The following is a 27,796-nucleotide window of genomic DNA, read 5'->3' as shown; positions in this document are numbered from 1 at the left end:
ACAAGAAAGTCAAGGTATTGGGAAGGCTACCCGAAACGTTTGACACAAATTAAACAATTTAAAGGCAACGCTACCAAATACTAATTGAGTGTATGTAAACTTCTGAACCACTGGGAATGTGATGAAAAAAATAAAAGCTGAAATAAATCATTCTCTTTACTATTATTCTGTGGTGATCCTAACTGACCTAAAATATGGAATATTTACTCAAATTAAATGTCAGGAATTGTGAAAAACTGAGTTTAGACTACAGTATGAATTTATTGAAAGGAGCCTAAGTGTGAAAGCCAAATGTCAACAGCTGTCTGATTACTCTACTAAAAGTGAAGCTGTATTACAAATGCCACAGGGTTAGATTTGGTTTATTCTGGTAAAAGGTATAAAAAACAGACAGATAAAAATGGACAGATACGTTGATCTTAACAAGCCATAACTAAACAACCACTATGAACTATAATAATATAATAATAATAATATATAATATAAATATATATAATAATAATAATATATGCCATTTAGCAGACGCTTTTATCCAAAGCGACTTACAGTCATGTGTGCATACATTCTACGTATGCATCGTACGTATCAAGAATCCTTCAAATAGCAAATCAAATTACAAGTACTCTCATGAAATTGTCCAATGCCTTTCTTCCTCCTGTCGACTTTCACACCATGCAACTGAAAATCAGCCCAAATATAATAAACATGTAAGATCCAATTGCAGTTAATGGAGCATGTGGTTCATTGATCGTTTTTCTCAGTGAGTGATGAAATGTCTTTAATAAACTATTTCTATTCTCTTGACTTTTTACTCATAATTGGGTTAACAACAGTGTCTTATCATTCCACAGTCAATACACTTACCAAGACATCAAATTTAAGAGGGATCTTGACTAGCAGTATATTTTCCAGTACAGTATTAACAACTAACCTCGCTAGAACATAACAAGACCAAAACATAACGTGTTTACAGGATTTTTAAAAAACAAAAAAACAATGCTAAACTAGAGAGAAATGTTCAAATGAACACGAAATACTAAAATACAGAAGCCAGAACCAGAGGAGATTGAAAAACCATAATTACACAGATCTACATTATTCTGAAGCTGCCATCATAGCACATTTAATTGTACGGACTATTTACAAACAACAATGTCTTCAGGATTTATACAAACACAATCCTTCAAGGAACAGTTAACTAAAAATACATGATAAAAACAGAATTTCCGAACTTACCTAGGCTTCCGTCTATCAACCCAGTTACTTCACAAAGCAACGGTCATGAAATCATGCACTTAATTACTACCGATCATCTTCTGGGGTGATATGGTTGCTTTGTAATGTTTATCCTAGCATTGCCACAAATGATACTAATGGACATGCTAAGAATGCTAACCAGCTCTGGTTAGCTAACTGAGCTAACCAGATGCTGGTGAAATGAACTAAATAACCCACATATGCACCTAAAACTGGGTCGACAGACAACAGCCTATGCAATTTGAAAATGATGTATGAACTATTCCTTTAATAGGCTGGGTCATATTTAACATATAAAACAGTTGTCAAAACATCACCATAGTTCAAAGGCCTATGGTATCCTGATGGGCACCAACAGTAGGCTAACAACCAGTTCTTTAGCAGGGGTGACATTGTTACACGTATTCACTGATGCTCTTAGTAAGGGGTTTAAACATTGCACCTTCAATGTTCTTGGGGAAATAAAAGCATAGAGAAAGCAAAACGTATCTAATGTAACTGTAAGAAATACAATTACTTATTTCTTCTCTGTTTTCAATGTTTGTACAAAGTTCCAGAGGTCTCTAACCACCTGTATGAGAGAGAGAGAGAGAGAGAGAGACTAATTATAATGCATCCAAATGACGTGCTGCATAGCAGAGAGTTATGAGTCCATGACTCACTTTTACTACAGAATGCCTTTAGTGGGCGCCTTGCCTGGGGAACAATGAACTGAGACGGCATTTAGGGGTACAAGGGGTTGGGTGGGGGCAATAGTACATACCAGAAAGAATGACTAGGAGTCTGACACATCTCAAAGTCTTTGGAACCAAATCGCTTCCACAGATGTGTTCTACACACTGGGATCAAGCCTCCCCTGACCGCACCTTGCAGTCTATAGAGTTTTCACCTGCACAAACAACTGCTGCTACTGACAGCACAATCTTAATGGAGGCCTTAACATGCCAGGCTGTGGGATCTCAAAGGCTTCCTCATTAATAAAAAGAGAACCTGGTTTGTGACCCTTCCTAGCGCACACACACACACACACACACACACACACACACACACACACACACACACACACACACACACACACACACACACACACACACACACACACACACACACACACACACACACACACACACACACACACACACACACACACACACACACACATTCACACTCTTGCACATACACACACACAATAAACGCACACACGCATTCCCATTTAAAAGTTTTTTTCTTTTTGATGTAAACATTCCAGTTCCAATTGTTCCCAGAAACTAAACTGGGATATAATGGTGATTAGTGAATACCATCTTGGCACCATGTGGTGAAGATAAAAGGACTTAAATACTCCAAGTAAACTACAACTAGGTGCTGCAATGACGTGAGTAAAAACAATCCTAAATGTACATAGAGTCCCTGCGTTACGTCAGCATTTCTAAGAACAGGTAGTACTAGAGTCCAGTAGCCCTAAATCCATCTAGAGAAATATTCCTTCACTTAGTCAAAGACCTTGAACATGTGAGAGACTGGTACCATTCGCATACCTCCGGTCCGTTCATTAGGGCTACAAAAGACACTTGGTAGAGAACTACGGCAGTAAATCAATGGGGAAGACTTTGCCTCAGCAGGTCTACTCCCATAATATCCCTTAAGAGACCGCAGACCCAACATGAACATATTTCACTGCAACAAAACTATCTGAAATAACTGGGACACGGTGGGCAAAACATTTTGTTTTTAAGCTAGGTGTTATATATTTAAAAATTTATTCAGCAATTAATGGCAATCATTATCTAAACTACTGCAATGCTGCTGCTACAAAAAACGATTTCACTACCAAGACAAGAAAAATACTTACTTTTCTGTCTGACATCCTGAAAGCACTTTTGGCATAGTTTTCAAACTTCTGCTCGGTCTTTGGAAAAGGTTTTCCCTGATGGAAAAGAGACAGTAAATATGTTTAATCTGGGTGAGACATTAAATCAAACTGGAGGGAAAAACAACATTATTACCAATATTACATAACATGTATAGCCTACAATTCTGTATCATTCACACGAGGCAAATATGAGGTGGCGGTGTAAAGCTGACACGTGTGGTCCATCCAGTCTGAAGTGGCTGTAAGAGAAGAAGACAATAAGCTAATCCCTCTGTATTACGTCTTGGCTGTGTGAGCACCAGTGGTCAGTACCCCACAACAGACCTGGTGGCCATTGGCAAGGTCAGAGGTTATTCGCACACACTCTGGAAGTGGTGCATCATATGTTCCACTAAAGCTTCGCTGCAGCCTCAGAGGGGAAAAACAGGACATCCGTTTTCCCTAAATTGGTACTGCTGAATTGTCTTCAGAGAATACTTTTGTTACCAAGACAACTATGGCGTTTATGTCATGTTATGTCTGCAACCATGCAAAGGGAGGAATAACCACTATTAACGATAACCCGTGGACTTTTGCTAATAGGCCCAGTGCAGTCAAAATTCTGTTTTTCCTGTGTTTTGTATAATATAGTACAACAGCTGATGAAATGAACACTGTAAAACGACGAAAATATGTGATCAGAATTATTTCCGGATAGTTGCTGGTTGGAAATACAATTTACACAGGACTTTCTAATCGGCATCTTTTACATTGGTGGGGTTTTGGCTTGACATCACCAAGCGGTATAAATTAATAGACCAATAACAAAGAGCGTTCTAAACATGTCTGCCAATAGGTTTTCAGGTTACATATCCCTCCCATTAGGCCCCTCTTATAAGTGCTCACTCAGACCACTCCCAGACAGTCCTAGCAAAATGATTGCTCAAGAATAGCTTTTTGTTGTTGATTGTTTTTGTTTTTGTTGCATTTGAACTGAAAAACAACTACAATAAGGTACTAAATTGTTACCCATAAATGATTTGATATCGTGATAATCTGTTGCATTGGGCCTTTAAAATATGGAGCAGCATTTTCTCAAAGCTCTTATGTTGGAAGCATGAAAACAACTGTATTACCTCTTTGGCTGCCGACACTAGCTTGCTCTTGATTTCGGGCACGGTGAGAACATTGGATGGGCCAGCTCCAGACTTTTCCTTCTGCCTTTTTTCTTTTCCTCCCACTGGTGTCTGCAAGTCAAACAAGATCAACATCATTCACAGTATCATTCAGTGGTGTGCTTGTTCCAGTAACTAACCAGCCTAACTGAAAGGTTGACACTTAGGCTATGTCTAGATGGCTGTCAATAAGCACTAGTCTCAATGTAGGCTACATAGGTTTTTAGTGTATTCCTCCGCCCTATAAGAAAACCACTGTCCATTGGCCAAAACCCTCCAAGTACATCCCGTCAATGTATCTATGAGTGACATCTAGGCCATTTGCACGATCCCAACGAGAGATGGGCATGGTTATTTGAAAATTAAAGGGGACGTTAGTATTCGATTACTTGGGAGAGTATTCATTTTTTAGCTGAAAAAAAAAATATGGGCCTATTTTTAACAATGAAAAGGCTTTGTTAAAAATTGCTACATAGCCTACAACGATAGACCATTACATTCATTTAAAAATTAAAAATAAACAGTTTCATGACTGTTTGTATGAGTGCACCCCATAACGAAGACCCACCGGTAGCCTACACACATTTCACACGTGTAGCGTTTTGTTACTCTCCAATCACAGCGGCACTACAGTCAGAGGCCATGTGTAGCAAGTGAAGTGGGAGATTTGTAATCAATGCAAAATGGAATTAAAATTAGGGAATTAAGTTGGCTAAATGAGAAGGAGTAGGCAAAAATGATCAACCAACGTAGCCTCAATTAGCCTTGCTACTTTACCTAGCCTGTTAAACTCTGACTCCCACTGGTGGCATTTCATAGACGACGCATAATATTGTATATTATCCCCATGAAGTACACTTCGGTCTTAGAGAGGTACGAACTGTGGGATTCAGATAAATGTATCAGAAACAAATGTGACTCCTACAGAGTCCGAGATAGAGCAGACCAAAAAACCCTGAAATTTAGTTTAATTAAGAATGGGGGTGGGGTCCCCCAATTGTCCCCGTGGAATAAGAAATTTGAAGGTCTAGGTTTGAGATAAAATATGTCAACAATGTCTGTTCCAAAAGGATTTTAACAAATACATTTAAAAAATGTCTGACCTTTTACCTAATGGAGGCGCAGGGCTTGTGCAATGTCGTAAAGGAATGATTTACATATATGAGGAGGAAGCTGAAGTCTCTACCTATCCATTGATGTAAATATATCACCTGTCTGGCAGTAAGATTTGAGTTTGATTTCCAAAAAGACAAGACCTGTAACTTTCAAATGATATGTCACTTTCTATTATCTGTTGACCATTTTCTCACCGGGCTCTGTACAGGGCCCAGAACGACCACTCAGAGTTTAACAGGCTAGCTAACTAACTGGCTACTGTAGCTAGCTAGTTTCTTTACAATGATTTGATGCAGTCAAGACAGGTACTAACAGATGGGATAACCTATTGCAGCAACAAGTTTGTCTAACTCCTAGCGCAAGTCAGTCCGGCTGCTTTCACTATCTCTCTTTCTCCGTGCCACACACCGGCCACTGCCTCTCTCTCTCTCTCTCTCTCTCTCTCTCTCTCTCTCTCTCTCTCTCTCTCTCTCTCTCTCTCTCTCTCTCTCTCTCTCTCTCTCTCTCTCTCTCTCTCTCTCTCTCTCTCTCTCTCTCTCTCTCTCTCTCTCTCTCTCTCTCTCTCTCTCTCTCTCTCTCTCTCTCTCTCTCTCTCTCTCTCTCAGCAGGTCTCCAATTAAGTTATTTTTAATTGTTTTAATACAAAATTTCGACAAAACAGATGTCAGGAAAAATATCATGATTTGGAATAGTGAAATAATTTAAAATGCCCATCCCTATTCCCAACTGGCATCAAGTCATTGGTTGTAGCTCATGAATTGGCCAGGCTGTGCTCAGGCACTGGTTCCAGCCCCTATCCTGACCTATTTACTGTGAGTGAGAAAGGTTCCTCTATTGGGGTGAGAGCAACCAGCTGGAAGGGGATTAAAGCAAACACACACCACATTCTACCCTAATTACACCACCTTTTGACAAATATGGTGGGTACAAATTATCCTTTTATTGCTTCCAAGCAGTCGAGGGCAAGCCCAGACTTTAGCGTTGAGCAACAGAGCTCTGGGGAGGGTTGTTTGCCAAGAGGAGCAGAAAAAAGATTTGTTTTTCAGTGGCAGGTTAACTCCCCCAGACTGACACTGTGAAACGGGTCACTATCTCATGAGAAAAGCAGCGACCGCTTGCTCACGTTTCGCGAAATGTTTTTGCGCTATGTCTTAGTGTGAAAAGCAACCAACGAACACTTCTCATGAACTTTTTTGTACGGGAAGAGAAGTAATATTGAGTAATATTACGAAATCAGAGGCCCTGTATAGTGGTGAGAGACTTTATCCCCTCATAGCAATTATGTAAGCTGACATTTGATTGTCATAAATGTCACTAGTTTCCTTTTTTTGTGTGTATGTGTGTGTGCATACAGTGTGTGTGAGCCTCACAGAGCTCTCCGCCAACATAGCATTAACAGGGCTACAGGTGTGTCCAGAGCCGGGCGGACTTGGCCCCAGAGGTCCTCAATTAGGAGTGTGTGAGTGTGACACACTTTGACACGCCATACGCCGCCGCGGCTGCATGTTACACAAGCAGGGAGCCTGTTCCTACATGCCGGACCGGCTGGAATCCACTGTGATTGCAGGGTTTCATTGACGGCTGGGGCTGTGTTTGAAACTAGGGGAGAGGGACCTTGTTGGAGAGGCTTTCTGTCACACGACTGAAGAAATAACTAAAAGAAAGAGTGCTTTTTATTATGACCATTTTCTAACATTTTTGATCCTAGTGAACACTTGACGGTTGCCTTAAAAAACTTTTTACCCGCACCAGCACCGTAGTACAGTGAAAATAATGACCAGCACCCGACCCAAACCCTCCTATCAGGGTTTTGTGAAGAACATCATATTACCTCTCCAGTTGTGCGTATTAGCGTCTTGACGTTACAGTGGTTTCCCTTTACACTTGTACGGGTTGAAAATGGCAGATTTGGGCACTGATCAGAATCACCTTTAATTTACACATACGCCTAAATTGGAATGCTGTGGCTCTACATTAAAATTCTATACATTACATCACAGCTCTGGCTGTATGGGTTTTGACTGACAGCCGTTCTGAACTTCAGCACCGCAAGTGATAAAAAGTTGCCCCCATCCCTCCTGCTAATTGGGCAACTTTTGCACATTTTTATTGTCTGAGTGAGGGAAATGCTGTAAATTAAGAGGATTATAATAAATAACGTTTTGATGTCTTACATCTTGTCCATTACATTACCATATCATAAAACTCATGTCACATACAGTCACTTCGGGAAGTATTCAGACCACTTGACTTTTGCCACATTTTGTTACGTTACAGCCTTATTCTAAAATGGTTTAAATTGTTTCCCAACTCATTAATCTACACACAATACTACATAATGACAAAACAAAAACAGGTTTGTAATTTTTGGGGGTAAATTATAGAAAATAAAAAACATTTACATAAGTATTCAGACAATTTACTCAGTACTTTCTTGAAGCACCTTTGGCAATGATTACAGCATCGAGTCTTCTTGGGTGTATGACGCTACAAGCTTGGCACACCTGTATTTGGGGAGTTTCTCACATTCTTCTATGCAGATCCTCTCAAGCTCTGTCAGGTTGGATAGGGAGCATCGCTGCACAGCTATTTTCAGGTCTCTCCAGAGATGTTCGATTGGGTTCAAGTCCAGGCTCTGGCTAGGCCACTCAAGGACATTCAGAGACTTGTCCTGAAGCCACTCCTGCGATGTCTTGGCTGTGTGCTTAGGGTCATTGTCCTGTTGGAAGGTGAACCTTCACCCCAGTCTGAGGACTTGAGTGCTCTGGAGCAGGTTATCATCAAGGATATCTCTGTACTTTGCTCCACTCATCTTTGCCTTGATCTTAACTAGTCTCCCAGTACCTGCCACTGAAAAACATCCCCACAGCATGATGCAGACACCACCATGCATCCCCATAGGGATGCTGCCAAGTTTCCTCTAGACGTGATGCTTGGCAATCAGGCCAAAGAGTACAATCTTGGTTTTATCAGACTAGAGAATCTTGTTTCTCATGGTCTGAGAGTCTTTAGGTGCCTTTTGGCAAACTCCAAGAGGGCTGTCATGTGCTTTTTACTGAGGAGTGGCTTCCGCCGGGCCACTCTACCATAAAGACCTGATTGGTGGAGTGCTAGAGAGTGTTGTCCTTCTGGAAGGTTCTCCAATCTCCACAGAGGAATACTAGAGCTCTGTCAGAGTGACCATCAGGTTCTTGCTCACCTCCATGCTTTTTTTCTGACATGCACTTTCAACTGTGGGACCTTATATAGACAGGCAGGTGTGTGCCTTTCGAAACCATGTTCAATCAATTGAATTTACCACAGGTGGACTACAATCAAGTTGTTGAAACATCTCAAGGATGATCAATGGAAACAGGATGGACCTGAGCTCAATTTCGAGTCTCATAGCAAAGGGGCTGAATACTTAGGTGAATAAGGTATTTCAGTTTTTTATTTTAATAAATCAGCAAAAATGTCGAAAAACCTGTTTCGCTTATTATGGGGTATTCCGTGTAGATTGCTGAGGATTTTTATTTATTTAATACATTTTGGAATAAGTCTGTAACGTAAAACAAAATGTGGAAAAAGTCAAGAGGTCTGAATACTTTCCGAAGGCACTGTACAGTGTCAACGTTCATGATTACTATGTTTGATGTACAGTTACATGATGACATGGCTTCATGCCCTGGGTTGTTCTGAATAGAATGAACCTGTGTTGGTCTATGTTGCATCTGCTCCAAAATTTCCAGGAATATTCTAATCATGTTACTGAATGTATCCAGAATACTTTCAGAATTTGTTATCAACAAATGAAACAAAAATTACAGTAAATGTAAAATTCACGTAAAATCAACAGTTTAACAGTGTGTTTGGATTCAGTCTTGTCAGGTGAACTGTTGTGTCCTCAACTTTGGTCTTATAATTTCCCCATGATCTGTTCTCTTTCAATTCCTACGATGGTCATGCTTTTCATATTTTCTCTGTTAGAAACATTTCAACTTAGCCCTATCCATATAGGCCAATTCAAACAGGTGTAAAAGGCTAATGAATACGTTTACATGGAGACTAATAATTCAATATAAAATGGATTATGGCAGTAGGCCGAGTATGGCAATAGTCAACTAAACACCTTACTCTGCTATCTTAAATCGGTCATAATCAAAGTAAGCATACACCGATTAAAACACCTGGTTCTGAGCAATCCCTCTAATTATTAGGACATGTAAACAGCTTAAATCGATGTCCCAGCGGTGTATTTGATCTGCACATGAGCCAGGACCAGTAGCGCAAACGTCCCCCTCTGATGCACGAGTGAAGTGAGTTCGGAAAAACTGAAAGCACACATCTTAGAAAGAGCTTTCACATACAAACTCCATATGTCAGAACTGAGAATCAAAACGGTATCGCAAAAATAACATGACCACTGCGGTAGAAGGTTTTATTTTAATTGGCGATTTTCTGCATTTATGAAAAGTCCCATCAGTAGCCTGATTTTAGATTTTTCATGTGAAAAGGATTCTTATGGAAATATTTCTTCATGCAAAGCATGTAAAGGTTTTAAACAAACTATTAAATCAATCCGGCTACGCACAATAATCATATCATTGTGTACATGTAACCGTGCTCAAGGCCGTCATTGAAAATAAGAATTTGTTCTTAACTGACTTGCCTAGTTAAATAAAGGTAAAATATATATATTTTTTAATCAATAAATGATGGTGCATGATGTCAAAAGGTTTTGAAAAGATCTTTGTTGTTTTGAATGTTCGATATAAACATACATTTGAAGTCGGAAGTTTACATACACTTCAGTTGGAGTCATTAAAACTCGTTTTTCAACCACTCCACAAATTTCTTGTTAACAAACTACATTTTTGGCAAGTCGGTTAGGACATCTGCTTTGTACATGACACAAGTAATTTTTCCAACAATTGTTTACAGACAGATTATTTCACTTATAATTCACTGTATCACAATTCCAGTGGGTCAGAAGTTTACAGACACTAAGTTGACTGTGCCTTTAAACAGCTTGGAAAATTCAAGAAAATTATGTCATGGCTTTTGTAGGCTAATTGACATAATTTGAGTCAATTGGAGGTGTACCTGTGGATGTATTTCAAGGCCTACCTTCAAACTCAGTGCCTCTTTGCTTGACATCATGGGATAATCAAAAGAAATCAGCCAAGACCTCAGAAAATTGTAGACCTCCACAAGTCTGGTTCATCCTTGGGAGCAATTTCCAAACGCCTGAAGATACCACGTTCATCTGTACAAACTAGTATGCAATTATAAACACCATGGAAACACGCAGCCGTCATACCGCTCAGGAAGGTGACACGTTCTGTCTCCTAGAGGTGAACATACCTTTGTGCGAAAAGATGCTGGAGGAAACAGGTACAAAAGTACCTGTCCACAGTAAAAACGAGTCCTATATCGACATAACCTGAAAGGCCGCTTAGCAAGGAAGAAGCCACTGCTCCAAAACCGCCATAAAAAAGCCAGACTACTGTTTGCAACTGCACATGGGGACAAAGATCGTACTTTTTGGAGAAATGTCCTCTGGTCTGATGAAACAAAAACAGAACTCTTTGGCCATAATGACCATTGTTATGTTCGGAGGAAAAAGGGGAGGCTTGCAAGCCAAAGAACACCATCCCAACAGTGAAGCACAGGGGTGGCAGCATCATGTTGTGGGGTTTTTTTGCTGCAGGAGGGACTGGTGCACTTCACAAAGTCAAGGTATTGGAGTAGCCATCACAAAGCCCTGACCTCAATCCTATAGAAAATGTGTGGGCAGAACTGAAAAAGCGTGTGCGAGCAAGGAGGCCTACAAACCTGACTCAGTTACACCAGCTCTGTCAGGAGGAATGGGCCAAAATTCACCCAACTTATTGTGGGAAGCTTGTGGAAGGCTACCCGAAACGTTTGACCCAAGATAAACTATTTAAAGGCAATGCTACCAAATACTAATTGAGTGTTTTTATACTTCTGACCCACTGGGAATGTGATGAAAGAAATAAAATCTGAAATAAATCATTCTCTCTACTATTATTCTGACATTTCACATTCTTAAAATAAATTGGTGACACTAACTGACCTAAGACAGGGAATTTTTACTAGGATTAAATGTCAGGAATTGTGAAGAACTGAGTTTAAACGTATTTGGCTAATCTGTATGTAAATTTCCGACTTCAACTGCACAATAACTGATGTGAAGATAGCAGCTAAAGAGGTGATGGGAGCCAATGACGATAGTATATTCAAAGTTAACACGTTCGAATTATATGTCACCCAGACTCACAACGGCAACATCAGTTTGTGTGTGTCCACAACAAGTGTGTGGATCCGGAAAGTGACAAGAGGCTTGTTGCTAATTCAAACCATTGTATTGAAAGTAATGTGTAAACACAGATCATTACCTGAAATAATAACAGAGACTAGATACAGTATCTTGATTGTGGGATGAATAAAGAAACCTCTTTACAAAAGTAGACACGGGTTTAAGAAGTAGATTGAACCGAAAGGTTAAAAAACAAGACCATGGTTCTTTTTTTCTTCCCTTTGGAGAATGCAATCATTTTCTCTTTCCTCCGCAGAAATCGGCATTCATCGCACAGATCAAAGGTATCAAATTAGAGGACAAAAGAAACACACAAATACACACACACCCTCACACCTCCGACTCTAAAAAAAAAAAAAAATGCCACTGGCTCCCGGCCAAGAAAAGTCCGGCGTATTTATTATTTGGGGGCGGCTCTCCACTTCCAAAGGACAGCTGTGGACCTGAAACAGCTGATAGATAGACAGAGCATGCTGTTTAATCTGCGCCAGACACTGATTACAGATGGGCCATGTGACTTAATCACTTGCACGCTAGCATTTCAGGTAATCGCTTGCCTCCGATTCAAACACATGGTCATGATGACACTTCTGCCGGCTAAGTCTGAGTGAGGTAGTAATTGTCCCTTTGGTGTCTTGTAGGAGGGCTTTGGAGCCCGGGTAAGGAGACAAAAGACGGTTCGCTGAGAAACTTCCGACTCCCAAGACAAAAAAAAATGTTTTTTCTTTCTCTCAACTTTTTCAAGCAGCACAATTGAAAAATCTGGAAAATTTGAGATGTGATTAAAATAATCGTTAACAGGTTGGCAAGACACAGATGCAAATTGAACTGGGTGTCCATCAGTTGCCAAAACTGATGATGTAGGTCTTCTCAGGAGAATCCCAGGCAGAGCATCTTACAGTTTTATGACTGTGGCGTCTGCTCGGAGGCATCATCACAGAGCAGGCAGCCTGCTTCAACTTCCATCAATCAAAAGCACTAACACACCATAGATGACTCAACTTTAGACCAACAAACTCAAATGACAGTCATATTAACCCATTTTCCTGGAACCAAAAAGCGTGGACAACGGGACAAAGAGTTAATAAATATGGTGAGAAAGGTACTGGCAAAGGATCTGACGAGCCACCCTAATGACCAGTCACCTGCACTAAGAAAACGCCTGCTTCCTCTGGGAGAAACCTGCCTGCTGCCCCTGACATCAAACACTCATAATGAGAGCAATTGGGAGAAGGTGTGTCCAGGAAGCGAGGGGTGTGAGGAGGCTGTGGAGAGGGGTGGAGGGGTGGCTGAGGGAAGGGGGTCGGGGTTAGGTAGGGTGGGACTGCGGGGTTAAACTGGCAGGAGGCCAGGGTTTTCCCTAAGCCCAGTTAGTTTCCATAAACTAACTAGGCCTCTTTTCATTTAAAATATTCAATTCGCTTGTCAGAAAAGTTTATATAGCCTGTTCCCGCTAGAATGAACGATATGCATGTTCTAGTGAGCTACTGACAGGACAGGCGCCTGTCAGTCACAAAGTGAGCGATGATACGGGAACACTGCTGGTTTGTCAGTCTGCTGTCTGTCCTGCCTCTCGGTACTGGTTAATTTTGCAGTCAAATTTATTTTTACAGAGGAGGGAGAGCATGATGCTTCTTCATTGTCTACTGTGAGTGAATTTACACGTCCCATGTAATGTAAAATGTGTACGATGAGTTGAAATCTACTTAATTATTGTTTTTTGAAACAATTTCCTTTATTTTGCGTGTTTCATATAGCCAGCCATGCAGCAAGTGTTGGCTCGTTCATAAAAGGTGTCGATCTGACTGAATAAAGGAAATCTCCTATGTCTCTTTGATATTCAGAAATCATACAACGTAGTTATATGTCCATAGCTTCTCATCGGGACAATAAACCAAAGATCTTGTTTTTTATTTTCCTAGGATTCAAAGCCCATGTCAAGACATGCCAATGACTCGTCAGTGATCTCTAAAGTGACTCGTCAATGATCTCTAAAGTGACTCGTCAGTGATCTCTAAAGTGACTCGTCAGTGATCTCCAAAGTGACTCGTCAGTGATCTCCAAAGTGACTCGTCAGTGATCTCTAAAGTGACTCGTCAGTGATCTCTAAAGTGACTCGTCAGTGATCTCTAAAGTGACTCGTCAGTGATCTCTAAAGTGACTCGTCAATGATCTCTAAAGTGACTCGTCAGTGATCTCTAAAGTGACTCATCAGTTATCTCTAAAGTGACTTGTCAGTGTAGCCTAGTGATGGGTTGTTTGAAAAACAAATGCCTCTTTTTGAACAGGTCTTCAAAGTGAACGCCGGGAACTGAATCGCTAACATTGTTTTTTTCCCGGCAGATAAATTGTGAAAAAACGTGATGAAGATGTTGAATCATCACTGCAGGAACAATTGGTAGTGGAGAAAGCCTCAACCTTCTCCAAAAAATGATAAAAGTAAAAAGACTAAAGGTTATAAAAGCTAATGATACTAACTCTTCAACCATACTCACTCAGCCTCTACACAGGAGGCCATGCGTCATCTTCGGCCCTACTCTCCTCCCTTTCAGCCTCTAACTCCCACTGTCCCCCTTCCTCGACCCTCCCCTCCTGCTCTGTAGCAGAGTGACTCTGCGTGCTCACTGAACAGGGCTGCAGGCAGCTGAGCGGAAATGGAGGAAAACTAAACCCCCCCCATCCCAGAACTCCCTGGCTGGCTATTTTCTTTATTTGTCTGGTTACTCCATGTACTTAGGGAAAACACTGCGGAGGTTTCGGAGGTTAGCCTGTTGGTTAATCCCGACTAGCATTTTAACAACAGCTGTCGTGACGTGGTGAACAGTGGCCATTACAGAATTAGCTAGATTAGCAAGCGTTTGCTCTACCATACCGCACGCTGCCCCGAGGGCTACGCACCACCCCGGGTGATTAGCATAGCAAGTCTCACCTCACCTCATCTCACCGCATTAGTGTCTGACATCACGTACAAAGGGTACAGTTTTCAGTCCGAAACAACGTGCTGTGAGGATTATGATCATTTCTTGCCATGACAGGAAGTGTTGAAGGCGTCTTTCCTGACACATTGTTAGAGAGAAAATAAGATTGAATTTTTGAGACACTGCTATGAAGTTTTTAATATCTAAATGAGAGGTTCACATACATTCATTTAAGTACATTTGTAATTTGATTAAGGCGAAAACAACCTGTAGCTGTTCGAGTCTATAGTCTATTTTATGTCAACACGAGAGAAATGACTGCGACAAAAGGTCACTGCTACTGTTTCAAGTTAAGCTAGACTCATTTGGGGGACTACGTGGGTGGGTGGGTGGAGGGGCTGATTAGGGCATTCTTAAGGAGGGGAAGGTTGCAAAGGTGGGAGGGAGGGGTGTTTTGGCTTCAAAGGTGGTCTGCAACTCAAAACGGTAGGTCAGGCCGAGAGGTCGTGGTCTTAAACCCCATCCTGGGAAACGTGTTCAGGGGTCAGATGTGTTTGTTTAACACAGAGAGAGTTCAATCCTCGGGTTTGTAAGGCCGCTGTCCAAGAAATTCCACCTGAGTAATTAAGCACCAGTCTTGAGCTAATTGCTACTTGGATTAATCACATTCTTTTGCAGTTCTTTAATTAAATGCAGCTTGTTGAAGGTTTGGCAAGTACTTCTGGAACAGTGGTCTTATGAGCAGACACCTCTTACATAATAACCATGTCTTATTGTGAACATTCAAATGTGACTGTGTAACTACTACGGAAATACATAGGTATTAATACGATTTATTTACAGAAAATGTAGTCTCTTGTGACAAACTTAACATATATGTGGCTAGGGCATGCAGGATTTTCTATACTGTCCCCCATGAACAGCAATGTCATGGAACAAACAGCTGATGTGTATGTTCTATGCGCATCACAACTCCTATATGCTGAAAGATATCTTCCATTTTTCATGTTCAACAGCATAACACTGTTATTAAGATTCTTCTCTCTAAACTAGCTGGCAGAGAACATGTGTTTTCCATGAGTTTATTTTGAAGCCTAGACCACAAATGCACCTTTAAACTGTCTGCTTTGGAACTGCTCCTTTAAACTGTCTGCTTTGGAACTGCTCCTTTAAACTGTCTGCTTTGGAACTGCTCCTTTAAACTGTCTGCTTTGGAACTGCTCCTTTAAACTGTCTGCTTTGGAACTGCTCCTTTAAACTGTCTGCTTTGGAACTGCCCCTTTAAACTGTCTGCTTTGGAACTGCCCCTTTAAACTGTCTGCTTTGGAACTGCCCCTTTAAACTGTCTGCTTTGGAACTGCTCCTTTAAACTGTCTGCTTTGGAACTGCCCCTTTAAACTGTCTGCTTTGGAACTGCCCCTTTAAACTGTCTGCTTTGGAACTGCCCCTTTAAACTGTCTGCTTTGGAACTGCCCCTTTAAACTGTCTGCTTTGGAACTGCCCCTTTAAACTGTCTGCTTTGGAACTGCCCCTTTAAACTGTCTGCTTTGGAACTGCTCCTTTAAACTGTCTGCTTTGGAACTGCCCCTTTAAATTGTCTGCTTTGGAACTGCCCCTTTAAACTGTCTGCTTTGAACTGCCCCTTTAAACTGTCTGCTTTGGAACTGCTCCTTTAAACTGTCTGCTTTGGAACTGCCCCTTTAAACTGTCTGCTTTGGAACTGCCCCTTTAAACTGTCTGCTTTGGAACTGCCCCTTTAAACTGTCTGCTTTGGAACTGCCCCTTTAAACTGTCTGCTTTGGAACTGCTCCTTTAAACTGTCTGCTTTGGAACTGCCCCTTTAAACTGTCTGCTTTGGAACTGCCCCTTTAAACTGTCTGCTTTGGAACGGCCCCTTTAAACTGTCTGCTTTGGAACTGCCCCTTTAAACTGTCTGCTTTGGAACTGCCCCTTTAAACTGTCTGGAACTGCCCCTTTAAACTGTCTGCTTTGGAACTGCCCCTTTAAACTGTCTGCTTTGGAACTGCCCCTTTAAACTGTCTGCTTTGGAACTGCCCCTTTAAACTGTCTGCTTTGGAACTGCTCCTTTAAACTGCTCCTTTAAACGGTCTGCTTTGGAACTGCTCCTTTAAACTGTCTGCTTTGGAACTGCTCCTTTAAACTGTCTGCTTTGGAACTGCCCCTTTAAACTGTCTGCTTTGGAACTGCCCCTTTAAACTGTCTGCTTTGGAACTGCCCCTTTAAACTGTCTGCTTTGGAACTGCTCCCTTTAAACTGTCTGCTTTGGAACTGCCCCTTTAAACTGTCTGCTTTGGAACTGCCCCTTTAAACTGTCCTTTTTAAACTGTCTGCTTTGGAACTGCCCCTTTAAACTGTCTGCTTTGGAACTGCCCCTTTAAACTGTCTGCTTTGGAACTTAAACTGTCTGCTTTGGAACTGCCCCTTTAAACTGTCTGCTTTGGAACTGCCCCTTTAAACTGTCTGCTTTGGAACTGCCCCTTTAAACTGTCTGCTTTGGAACTGCCCCTTTAAACTGTCTGCTTTGGAACTGCCCCTTTAAACTGTCTGCTTTGGAACTGCCCCTTTAAACTGTCTGCTTTGGAACTGCTCCTTTAAACTGTCTGCTTTGGAACTGCCCCTTTAAACTGTCTGCTTTGGAACTGAACCCCTTTAAACTGTCTGCTTTGGAACTGCCCCTTTAAACTGTCTGCTTTGGAACTGCTCCTTTAAACTGTCTGCTTTGGAACTGCCCCTTTAAACTTTGGAACTGCCCCTTTAAACTGTCTGCTTTGGAACTGCCCCCCTTTAAACTGTCTGCTTTGGAACTGCCCCTTTAAACTGTCTGCTTTGGAACTGCCCCTTTAAACTGTCTGCTTTGGCCCCTTTAAACTTTGGAACTGCCCCTTTAAACTGTCTGCTTTGGAACTGCCCCTTTAAACTGTCTGCTTTGGAACTGCCCCTTTAAACTGTCTGCTTTGGAACTGCCCCTTTAAACTGTCTGCTTTGGAACTGCCCCTTTAAACTGTCTGCTTTGGAACTGCTCCTTTAAACTGTCTGCTTTGGAACTGCCCCTTTAAACTGTCTGCTTTGGAACTGCCCCTTTAAACTGTCTGCTTTGGAACTGCCCTTTAAACTGTCTGCTTTGGAACTGCCCCTTTAAACTGTCTGCTTTGCCCCTTTAAACTTTGAACTGCCCTTTAAACTGTCTGCTTTGGAACTGCCCCTTTAAACTTTGGAACTGCCCCTTTAAACTGTCTGCTTTGGAACTGCCCCTTTAAACTGTCTGCTTTGGAACTGCCCCTTTAAACTGTCTGCTTTGGAACTGCTCCTTTAAACTGTCTGCTTTGGAACTGAACCCCTTTAAACTGTCTGCTTTGGAACTGCCCCTTTAAACTGTCTGCTTTGGAACTGCCTTTAAACTGTCTGCTTTGGAACTGCCCCTTTAAACTGTCTGCTTTGGAACTGCCCTTTAAACTGTCTGCTTTGGAACTGCCCTTTAAACTGTCTGCTTTGGAACTGCTCCTTTAAACTGTCTGCTTTGGAACTGCCCCTTTAAACTGTCTGCTTTGGAACTGCCCCTTTAAACTGTCTGCTTTGGAACTGCCCCCCCTTTAAACTGTCTGCTTTGGAACTGCCCCTTTAAACTGTCTGCTTTGGAACTGCCCCTTTAAACTGTCTGCTTTGGAACTGCCCCTTTAAACTGTCTGCTTTGGAACTGCCCCTTTAAACTGTCTGCTTTGGAACTGCTCCTTTAAACTGTCTGCTTTGGAACTGCCCCTTTAAACTGTCTGCTTTGGAACTGCCCCTTTAAACTGTCTGCTTTGAACTGCCCCTTTAAACTGTCTGCTTTGGAACTGCTCCTTTAAACTGTCTGCTTTGGAACTGCCCCTTTAAACTGTCTGCTTTGGAACTGCCCCTTTAAACTGTCTGCTTTGGAACTGCCCCTTTAAACTGTCTGCTTTGGAACTGCCCCTTTAAACTGTCTGCTTTGGAACTGCCCCTTTAAACTGTCTGCTTTGGAACTGCCCCTTTAAACTGTCTGCTTTGGAACTGCCCCTTTAAACTGTCTGCTTTGGAACTGCCCCTTTAAACTGTCTGCTTTGGAACTGCCCCTTTAAACTGTCTGCTTTGGAACTGCCCCTTTAAACTGTCTGGAACTGCCCCTTTAAACTGTCTGCTTTGGAACTGCCCCTTTAAACTGCTTTGGAACTGCCCCTTTAAACTGTCTGCTTTGGAACTGCTCCCTGTCCTTTAAACTGCTCCTTTAAACTGTCTGCTTTGGAACTGCTCCTTTAAACTGTCTGCTTTGGAACTGTCTTTAAACTGTCTGCTTTGGAACTGCCCCTTTAAACTGTCTGCTTTGGAACTGCCCCTTTAAACTGTCTGCTTTGGAACTGCCCCTTTAAACTGTCTGCTTTGGAACTGCCCCTTAAACTGTCTGCTTTGGAACTGCTCCTTTAAACTGTCTGCTTTGGAACTGCCCCTTTAAACTGTCTGCTTTGGAACTGCCCCTTTAAACTGTCTGCTTTGGAACTGCCCCTTTAAACTGTCTGCTTTGGAACTGCCCCTTTAAAACTGCCCCTTTAAACTGTCTGCTTTGGAACTGCCCCTTTAAACTGTCTGCTTTGGAACTGCCCCTTTAAACTGTCTGCTTTGGAACTGCCCCTTTAAACTGTCTGCTTTGGAACTGCTCCTTTAAACTGTCTGCTTTGGAACTGCCTTTGGAAAACGGTCTGCTTTGGAACTGCTCCTTTAAACTGTCTGCTTTGGAACTGCCCCTTTAAACTGTCTGCTTTGGAACTGCCCCTTTAAACTGTCTGCTTTGGAACTGCCCCTTTAAACTGTCTGCTTTGGAACTGCTCCTTTAAACTGTCTGCTTTGGAACTGCCCCTTTAAACTGTCTGCTTTGGAACTGCCCCTTTAAACTGTCTGCTTTGGAACTGCCCCTTTAAACTGTCTGCTTTGGAACTGCCCCTTTAAACTGTCTGCTTTGGAACTGTCTGCTTTGGAACCCCTTTAAACTGTCTGCTTTGGAACTGCCCCTTTAAACTGTCTGCTTTGGAACTGCCCCTTTAAACTGTCTGCTTTGGAACTGCCCCTTTAAACTGTCTGCTTTGGAACTGCCCCTTTAAACTGTCTGCTTTGGAACTGCCCCTTTAAACTGTCTGCTTTGGAACTGCCCTTTAAACTGTCTGCTTTGGAACTGCCCCTTTAAACTGTCTGCTTTGGAACTGCTCCTTTAAACTGTCTGCTTTGGAACTGCCCCTTTAAACTGTCTGCTTTGAACTGCTCCTTTAAACTGTCTGCTTTGGAACTGCCCCTTTAAACTGTCTGCTTTGGAACTGCCCCTTTAAACTGTCTGCTTTGGAACTGCTCCTTTAAACTGTCTGCTTTGGAACTGCCCCTTTAAACTGTCTGCTTTGGAACTGCTCCTTTAAACTGTCTGCTTTGGAACTGCCCCTTTAAACTGTCTGCTTTGGAACTGCCCCTTTAAACTGTCTGCTTTGGAACTGCCCCTTTAAACTGTCTGCTTTGGAACTGCTCCTTTAAACTGTCTGCTTTGGAACTGCCCCTTTAAACTGTCTGCTTTGGAACTGCCCCTTTAAACTGTCTGCTTTGGAACTGCCCCTTTAAACTGTCTGCTTTGGAACTGCCCCTTTAAACTGTCTGCTTTGGAACTGCCCTTTAAACTGTCTGCTTTGGAACTGCCCCTTTAAACTGTCTGCTTTGGAACTGCTCCTTTAAACTGTCTGCTTTGGAACTGCCCCTTTAAACTGTCTGCTTTGGAACTGCCCCTTTAAACTGTCTGCTTTGGAACTGCCCCTTTAAACTGTCTGCTTTGGAACTGCCCCTTTAAACTGTCTGCTTTGGAACTGCCCCTTTAAACTGTCTGCTTTGGAACTGCCCCTTTAAACTGTCTGCTTTGGAACTGCCCCTTTAAACTGTCTGCTTTGGAACTGCTCCTTTAAACTGTCTGCTTTGGAACTGCCCCTTTAAACTGTCTGCTTTGGAACTGCCCCTTTAAACTGTCTGCTTTGGAACTGCTCCTTTAAACTGTCTGCTTTGGAACTGCTCCTTTAAACTGTCTGCTTTGGAACTGCCTAACCACAAACAACTCTTTGGAATCTCTCCTTGCCTCCTCAGCTCCAGGCCTATTTTGGAATCACATGATCTTATCCAATAGTAGGCTGGACAATAGAACGAGTCAAAATTCACTCAAGGCTGAAAAATGTCAAAAGAGCGTTGGCTAAGCTGGAACACTAGTGCGCGCCCATAGCAAATGAATGGAATGGAACGTTGGCAGTGCCTGTTTTGACTGGAGTGAACCTTAGAATTCCATTTAGCCTAAATGGCACCAAAAAATGTATCCCTTTTTATTTTACCACTACAATCTGTTCGTAGGACGAAACTGAAAAATAACAACCTGTGTAGAAAGTAAACATCCGCACCTCGAAGGTGTCAAGTGTGCTTATGTCTGCATAACAAGGAAGTAGGAAAAAATTGTAACTTCTAACTTCTATTTTTGGTGTAGCGTTTGATGACAATGGAATACACTGCCCAGCCTTACATAATTAGAAAGAGGAGATTCTCATGATTAAAATATTGTCCAATTTATTTTTAAAAAGGAAAATATACACATTGCGAGATATTTGGCGAAATAGGTAGACATACCTATATTTCCCTCATAGAAAACAATGGGACGACCTCAGAATTCCCTGAGTAATTTTTAGTTGTTGTTTAGATTTGAACTACCAGCAACGTGGGCAGGTCTCATTGCCAACAATAGCAAAGCAGACATTGTGACGTAAAACAATAAGCTGGAAATAGAACGTTCGGAAAGCGAGTTGGTGCTCAATAGAACTAATAGGAGCTGGCAGGGTGAAAAATGCCCTAAAATAAGGCCTGTTTATTCCGTGATTACTTCAAAACTACGGCAAGCAGCTGGGACATATGGTAATATTATGAAACTGGGCTCCACGGCGGATGCAATGAACTAGTTTTTATCAGAAAAAACATTGTTAAAAATGTCAGGTGTCCAGCCTACCCATAGATCGAAAACTCTACGATTCACCAGCCAAATGAAAATACCACTTTTGGGAGCAGACACCAGTGCTTCATATGGATGAGAGTAATTACTCTGGTTTCATGTTGGTCTAAAGAGTTTTAAACAGGTGTAAGGAGGAGTTGACCTACCTTGGTTTGAGGTTTAGCTGATGGTCCCCATTGTTTCCCTGGAGAGCCATTCTGCGCCCATGTCACACTTTTCGGCTTCTTCCCCAAAGGCTCCGGGCTCTGAGAGACAACGGAACTAGTTAGGAGACATGCAGGAAGCACCATACAAAATAGAAAACCCAATTTCCACTAATCTTTTAATTTGGGATGACGACATGTTGACAGCAAAAACGTGTTGCCGTTGTCAAAATAGACTGCCTGCCTGTCTATATAAACTACTTCAGTCAGATCTTCAAAAGGAGGGAAATTAGTCAAATAGTGTATTGGGGGAACAGTAATTAGTATGCTCGCCATCCTCTCAGTGTTTCAACCCAGGAAGCGTATTAATACCCATGCTGTCACTGCTCATCACTATAATGCAGTATGAGCATGACAAAGAGTTAAGAGAGCAAAGAAAAGAAGAGGAAGTAGAATAAAGATGTGTGTCTGTAGAGGGGATAGCAGAATAAATCAACAGGTGACAGAAAGGCTCAGCTGTCATCTGCCCCTGGGGCTACAATCAGTGCACACATCAGGTATGTGCATCTGCCTCACTTTCATCTCTCTCGGCCTGGCACAGTTCAAATCACAAACAACGATACACAGCCACACAAACACACACACTGTTCTAAGAAAAACGCCAGGTGCGATGAGTAACTGTTGGACAAGAGAAGGGGGGCGGTGTGTGAGAATAAAGTGAGGGATAAAAGCGAAAGATAGACAGCAGGAGGACAGAGGGACAGGACATGTAGACCTAGGTAAGTTATCGAGGAGAGGGGGCAGGGGCGGGGGGTTAAGGAAATGGGAATTCCCAAGCCTAGACGTGTGGGCTGTGTTAATCAAGTTGTCTTTACTGCGTCTCACTTTGCACGGTGCTGGTGAAACAGTGAGTGTTCAGGTAGATTACAGAGGAGAAATCCGATCATTATACCCGCAGACCCTGTGTTTTAGTCTTGAAAAACCAGATGGGTACTAGAGGGAACAAGATGAAAAAGTTTCCCCCGCTTCGTCTCCAGCAAAATGGCCGCCGGTCAGCGAGTGCAAATCAGAGCACTAGAAACATGTCTAGTTTACCAGACTTACAAGAATTTGCAAAATGGTCTTTGACACTGATACGCAATACAACAAATGAGACTTGATGTAAGACAATAAAATATGCCTAAAACATTTTACATTATGTTGTGAAACATCTTATCCTGTGTCTATTCCAAGGTCTGGTGTTATGTGTCACAATCCTAGCTATCTAAGATGACATAATACTACTTGTTGGATCTCCTATTGGCACTAGTCTACATGGACAAGTCTTTGTCTAACATGACACCTAGTGGACATATCAGGTACATCATCTATACCCAGTGTCATTAGTCAAGGTCTTGTGGTCGCTACGTTTGTGAACAGAGAATAACAGGGCTTACTTTCTTTATGGTTGGTTTGGCTGGAACTTTCTGTACCTTCACCTCACTCTCATCTTCATCACTATCGTCGTCATCATCACTACAATGAATAGAATAAGAACATCTATTTGTAATAATAATAATAATAATATATGCAATTTAGCAGACGCTTTTATCCAAAGCGACTTACAGTCATGTGTGCATACATTCTACGTATGGGTGGTCCCGGGGATCGAACCCACTACCCTGGCGTTACAAGCGCCATGCTCTACCAACTGAGCTACAGTTGGCCACCATTAAGGACTTAATGGTGGCCCATCAAAAGCACATGACGCAAGACACACCAAACAACCAAAAATACAAAAAGCGAACATTCATACTCGTCGTCATCTTCATCGCTATCATCATCATCATCATCTGACTCCATTTTCAGTTTCTTCTGCAAAGGGAAATAAACACAATGTATGTAAAACTGTTGTTAACAAGGCCTGATGTATGCAGTTGAATACAATACAATATATTTCTCCCATTATGTGCCTGTTGCATGAGTTAACACAGCAGGAGGAACATACCGGAGCAGGACGCTTGCCTGAGGTCAAGCTTGACAGCCTCTTCACAGGTGATGTGTTGTTTTCCTCCTCTTCCTCATCAGAGTCCTTCACACCTACAAGTTGAGATTAGGTTATGCATTCAGCGCTGATGTCTTGTACTGCCACAACGTCACCTTATATCAAGCCCGAAGAGAGTATGCAAACAACTAAACCAGCAGACTGCAAATAAAAGAGTCACTCACTGACAAAATGCTGTCCACTGATGTACACTGGTCCACAGCCAGACTGGAGACGGAAGGTTACTGGAGGGGTGATCTCAAACCCTCCTAAACTCACCTGCCAAACAGGGGAGAGCATTAAAATGTGGAACAAAAGGATCAATATGTCGAATTGTTTCACATTTATGAGCAGCTGAAACTATCAAACGTAGAAGTACGTCACAAATGACATCAGAGAATGTACATTAAACTAGTGTTTTTCCCACGGGGAAGGAATCCCATGGATCTGCTAGCAAAAGGGTCTTATCAAATGCTCTATTAATGTATTACCATATTAAAATCAAAACATCTATTCACTTGTATCTGCTTGTTAAATATAAAAGTTGTGGGTGCAGCCGGTTGTGAATGTGAATTCCTAAGTGCCAGGCCATTGTTCTGGTGGTGATGGTAACCAAACAAAACACAGGTGTAGGTATTAGAGTAACTACTGTTGAAGTGTTCAGGTAGTGATAACTTCCATAAAGTGACGCAATTATCCACTCACAGCTAGTGTTTTCAAGCCTGAATCAGAACCAAAACACACACAAGCCCAGCAGCAGCCAACAAGCCAAGCATGTTACAACAATAGAAGTCAGAAACGGCGACAGTGTTCTCTGGACCTCTGGATCAGGGCGGCAGTCAGATTTTTCCATTTAATATGCAGAAACTGGATTACTTTAGGACAGGGATGGGCGACTAGCGGCCTTTTTTTAGGATCGTGGCTCAATCCCCCCCCCCAAAAACAAAATGTTTTGGGGGAATTCAGTCAGGATCTCAACTTACTGCCGAGAGTTAGAATATTAGAATACACAAGCTGCAATTTTGAAATGTGGTTGTACATCACTTTTTTATCTTGTGTCAGTCAGAGCACTTTTTATTTATTGGTAAGTTAGTCTAGCTGGGGGCCCCCCATTGATTTTGTTAGTCACTCTCACTCAGATATCATTTTAAAAACTGCAAAGATTTCTCTCCACCCAATGGCAAAATGTGTAGAATTGCAGGAAATTAGCTGTAAAACTGCACATTTTTCTCTCCACTCCATGGACAAATTTGTAGAATTGTATGAAGTTAATTATAAAATAGCTTTTTCTCCGCCCTATGTTAAAATGTGTAGAATTATAGAAAACTTGCTTTAAAACGGCAATATTTTATTATTATAAATTGTTTTGGTGGGCGCCACCCCCAAAATGTCACTTAGGTCCCCAAAAGGCTAGGGCTGGCTCTGACTGCATGTGTGGGTATAGATGTGGGTGCATAGACCCCCAAGCCACTGCGGCCCCACATGAGTTCAGATTTTTTTGTGGCCCCCACCCCCATCAAAGTTGCCCATCTTTGCTTTAGGAGAAACCAGGCTGACATCATGGAGAATTAGCCCATCACTGGCATGGCCTTGTCATAATCCAATCAAATTGTATTTGTCACATGCGCCGAAAACCTTACCGTGAAATGATTAAGCCCTTAACCAACAATTCAGTTCAAGAAATAGAGTTAAGAAAATATTTACTAAATAAGAAGCGTAGGTCGCCATCTCTATAGCCACAAATGTAGCGTGAGGAAAGATAGTAATAGGTTGTGTGGTTCATTGAATCCAGCCCAGTGTTGTGACTTGGGTCATGGCCAAAAATACCTGTAGCATCTGTGTAGAAACACTGTAATTACTACAGTAACAACACGTTATTTGAGTAATTGCATGGTAATGGAGTGGAGTGTTTTTCGCTATTACAAAAGTGGAATAAGGGACAGGGTTAAAAGAACATTCCTAAAGCTTAAGGTGAGTAAGAGCACGAACTAGGGCGATTCATCATTCTAAAACACTCACAGAGGGCAGCACGGACGGCTTCAGCACAGCCAGTGGAATTTTGGTGGTCTTTCCGTCGTATGTGACGCCCTCGATCTCCACCGTGTGAAACTTATCCTCGGCCTCCGCACCCAGGCACACCTGTAACACCAACAGCTGTTTCACAGATATGATATTGTATGTTTTTCCATGTTGGAACACGCCAACACCCTCCAGTCTCCCTCATTTGTCTGTCAATCACCATCTTTGCTTGGTGGCAAATAGGGAGTGACTGAAAGAATGTTACAATGTGGATATCTATTTAGAGGAGAGGAACAGGGTCATTTGCAAAGGTAGGAAAAGGAGCAGAAAACAAAGAGAAACATTGTCTGCTGATGAATATGTTATTTCTTTAAATACACATCAAAGAACTGTGACTAGTAGAAATCTCTACTCATTATGTTGACAAAGGTGAACTTGGTATTGTGGTGTACTGGTACAAAGGGATTTCTGTTATTTTACAAAAGTAATGAAACAAAAGGGAAACAGGTGAAATAGACTAGATATTCCATTACATAAAATACAAGTTTCCATTGTATTTGTCAAAAGAAATTATTTAACAGGTGCCAGTCTGCACAGGTGCAAAGACAAATATACTGCAGAAAGTGTCAAAATAAATGGACTTGATGAAGAATATTTAAGAACATACAGCTAGCTGAATTATTAAAATTAAATTACCTCACAGTAACGTTAGTTGTAGCATAGTGAAATGCATCAGTTGTCACGACCTAATACATTATTATTGTTTTAAAACGCCATGATGAAATGTTGGCCAAGTAGCTAGCTAGCTACAATATTATGATATTCTGTAATGGAAACTCGATCTCAGAACTGGCATCAAAATCTTACTGCTTTGAGTGACAGCTGATGATCCGCATCATCGTCCTCCACCTCGACTTTGAACTCCTTTTTGTCCGATTTGAGTGCACAACCTGATGTTCACAACACATAGGTTAGCAAACTCTAAGCAAATAGCTGTAGACATTCTACATTGAAAACAGAAACGTAACAGTATCATTGATAACAAATTAAGATAGCTAGCCTGCTAGCTTGCTAGCTAGCTTGCAAACAAAAGAGGGTATTGCTGAATTGGCGCGAGAAGCTCATATGCATTGCTAGCTTAATATAGACATTTGGTGTGTTTGGGAGAGTTATAGCTATGTAACAAAGTACAAATGTCTGCAATTACTAACTGTGCACTGAAATGTATCGTGGCAGTACAGACGTGCTCACCAAATAAATACATTTGAGGTCTGGTTAAATCTGGGACGCTATCCTCCGCCATTTTCCCCCTGAATGTTATTGTTCTGTTCCGTAAAGGCAAGTGACAGCTCAGGTACCCAATGGGATAGCTAAAAGGGAGTTGTGGAAATCATATTCGTCCAATCGAATCAAAGCCTGGGTGGGACAAAAAGGGGGAAGCCCACTGTGGTTTATGTCCAGCAGATGGAGACATTGCAAAGGAACTATAAATAATCCTGTGATACTTGAGATTTGAAAATCTACTGTAGTATATGATATTGCTGTTTTGTAATGGTGAAACACTTGCCATTAATATTGGGTATACTGGGTATACTTTTATACCTGTGTAGTAACACTGTACATCTGTAGCCCTGAAATGTTTTGAAAGGCTGGTCATGGCTTACACCAACACCATCATCCCAGAAACCCTAGACACACTCCAATTCGCATACCGCCCCACATATGACGCAATCTCTATTGCACTCCACACTGCCCTCTCCTACCTGGACAAAAATAACACCACGTGATAATGCTAGTGATTGACAATAGCTCAGCGTTCAACACCATAGTGCCCTCAAAGCTCATAACTAAGCTAAGGACCCTGGGACTAAACACCTACCTCTGCAACTGGATCTTGGACTTCCTGACGGGCCGCCCCCAGGTGGT

At 41.8% G+C, this 27,796-nt stretch overlaps 1 protein-coding gene across 1 annotated transcript; it reads right to left on the bottom strand.

Moving 5' to 3' along the window:
• Window positions 1-573: 573 nt before the first annotated feature.
• Window positions 574-27,201, bottom strand: npm1b (nucleophosmin 1b). The gene is made up of 11 exons (XM_046295652.1): window positions 27,122-27,201; window positions 26,738-26,820; window positions 25,871-25,990; window positions 24,037-24,130; window positions 23,816-23,907; window positions 23,624-23,682; window positions 23,265-23,343; window positions 21,832-21,930; window positions 4,246-4,356; window positions 3,110-3,184; window positions 574-1,828 (listed from the first exon to the last, which is right to left on the bottom strand). The coding sequence occupies exons 1-11, from the start codon at window positions 27,171-27,173 to the stop codon at window positions 1,775-1,777; spliced, it is 918 nt and encodes a 305-aa protein (XP_046151608.1). The 5' UTR covers window positions 27,174-27,201; the 3' UTR covers window positions 574-1,774.
• Between the last annotated feature and the right edge of the window lie 595 nt (window positions 27,202-27,796).

Source organism: Oncorhynchus gorbuscha, linkage group LG13 (genome assembly GCF_021184085.1).
Source record: "Oncorhynchus gorbuscha isolate QuinsamMale2020 ecotype Even-year linkage group LG13, OgorEven_v1.0, whole genome shotgun sequence".
Classification (NCBI taxonomy): domain Eukaryota; kingdom Metazoa; phylum Chordata; class Actinopteri; order Salmoniformes; family Salmonidae; genus Oncorhynchus; species Oncorhynchus gorbuscha.
Note: the sequence above shows the minus strand (reverse complement) of the source record. Positions and strands in the feature narration are given on the sequence as shown.

Coding starts and splice junctions, on each gene's coding strand:
- npm1b (XM_046295652.1), bottom strand. CDS start 27,173: ATGGCGGAGGATAGCGTCCCAGATTTAACCAGACCTCAAATGTATTTA. Junction 23,344..23,623: donor AGCGATGAAGATGACGACGA/GTATGAATGTTC, acceptor TATTCATTGTAG/TGATGATGACGACGATAGTG. Junction 1,829..3,109: donor TCAGGATGTCAGACAGAAAA/GTAAGTATTTTT, acceptor TCTCTCATACAG/GTGGTTAGAGACCTCTGGAA.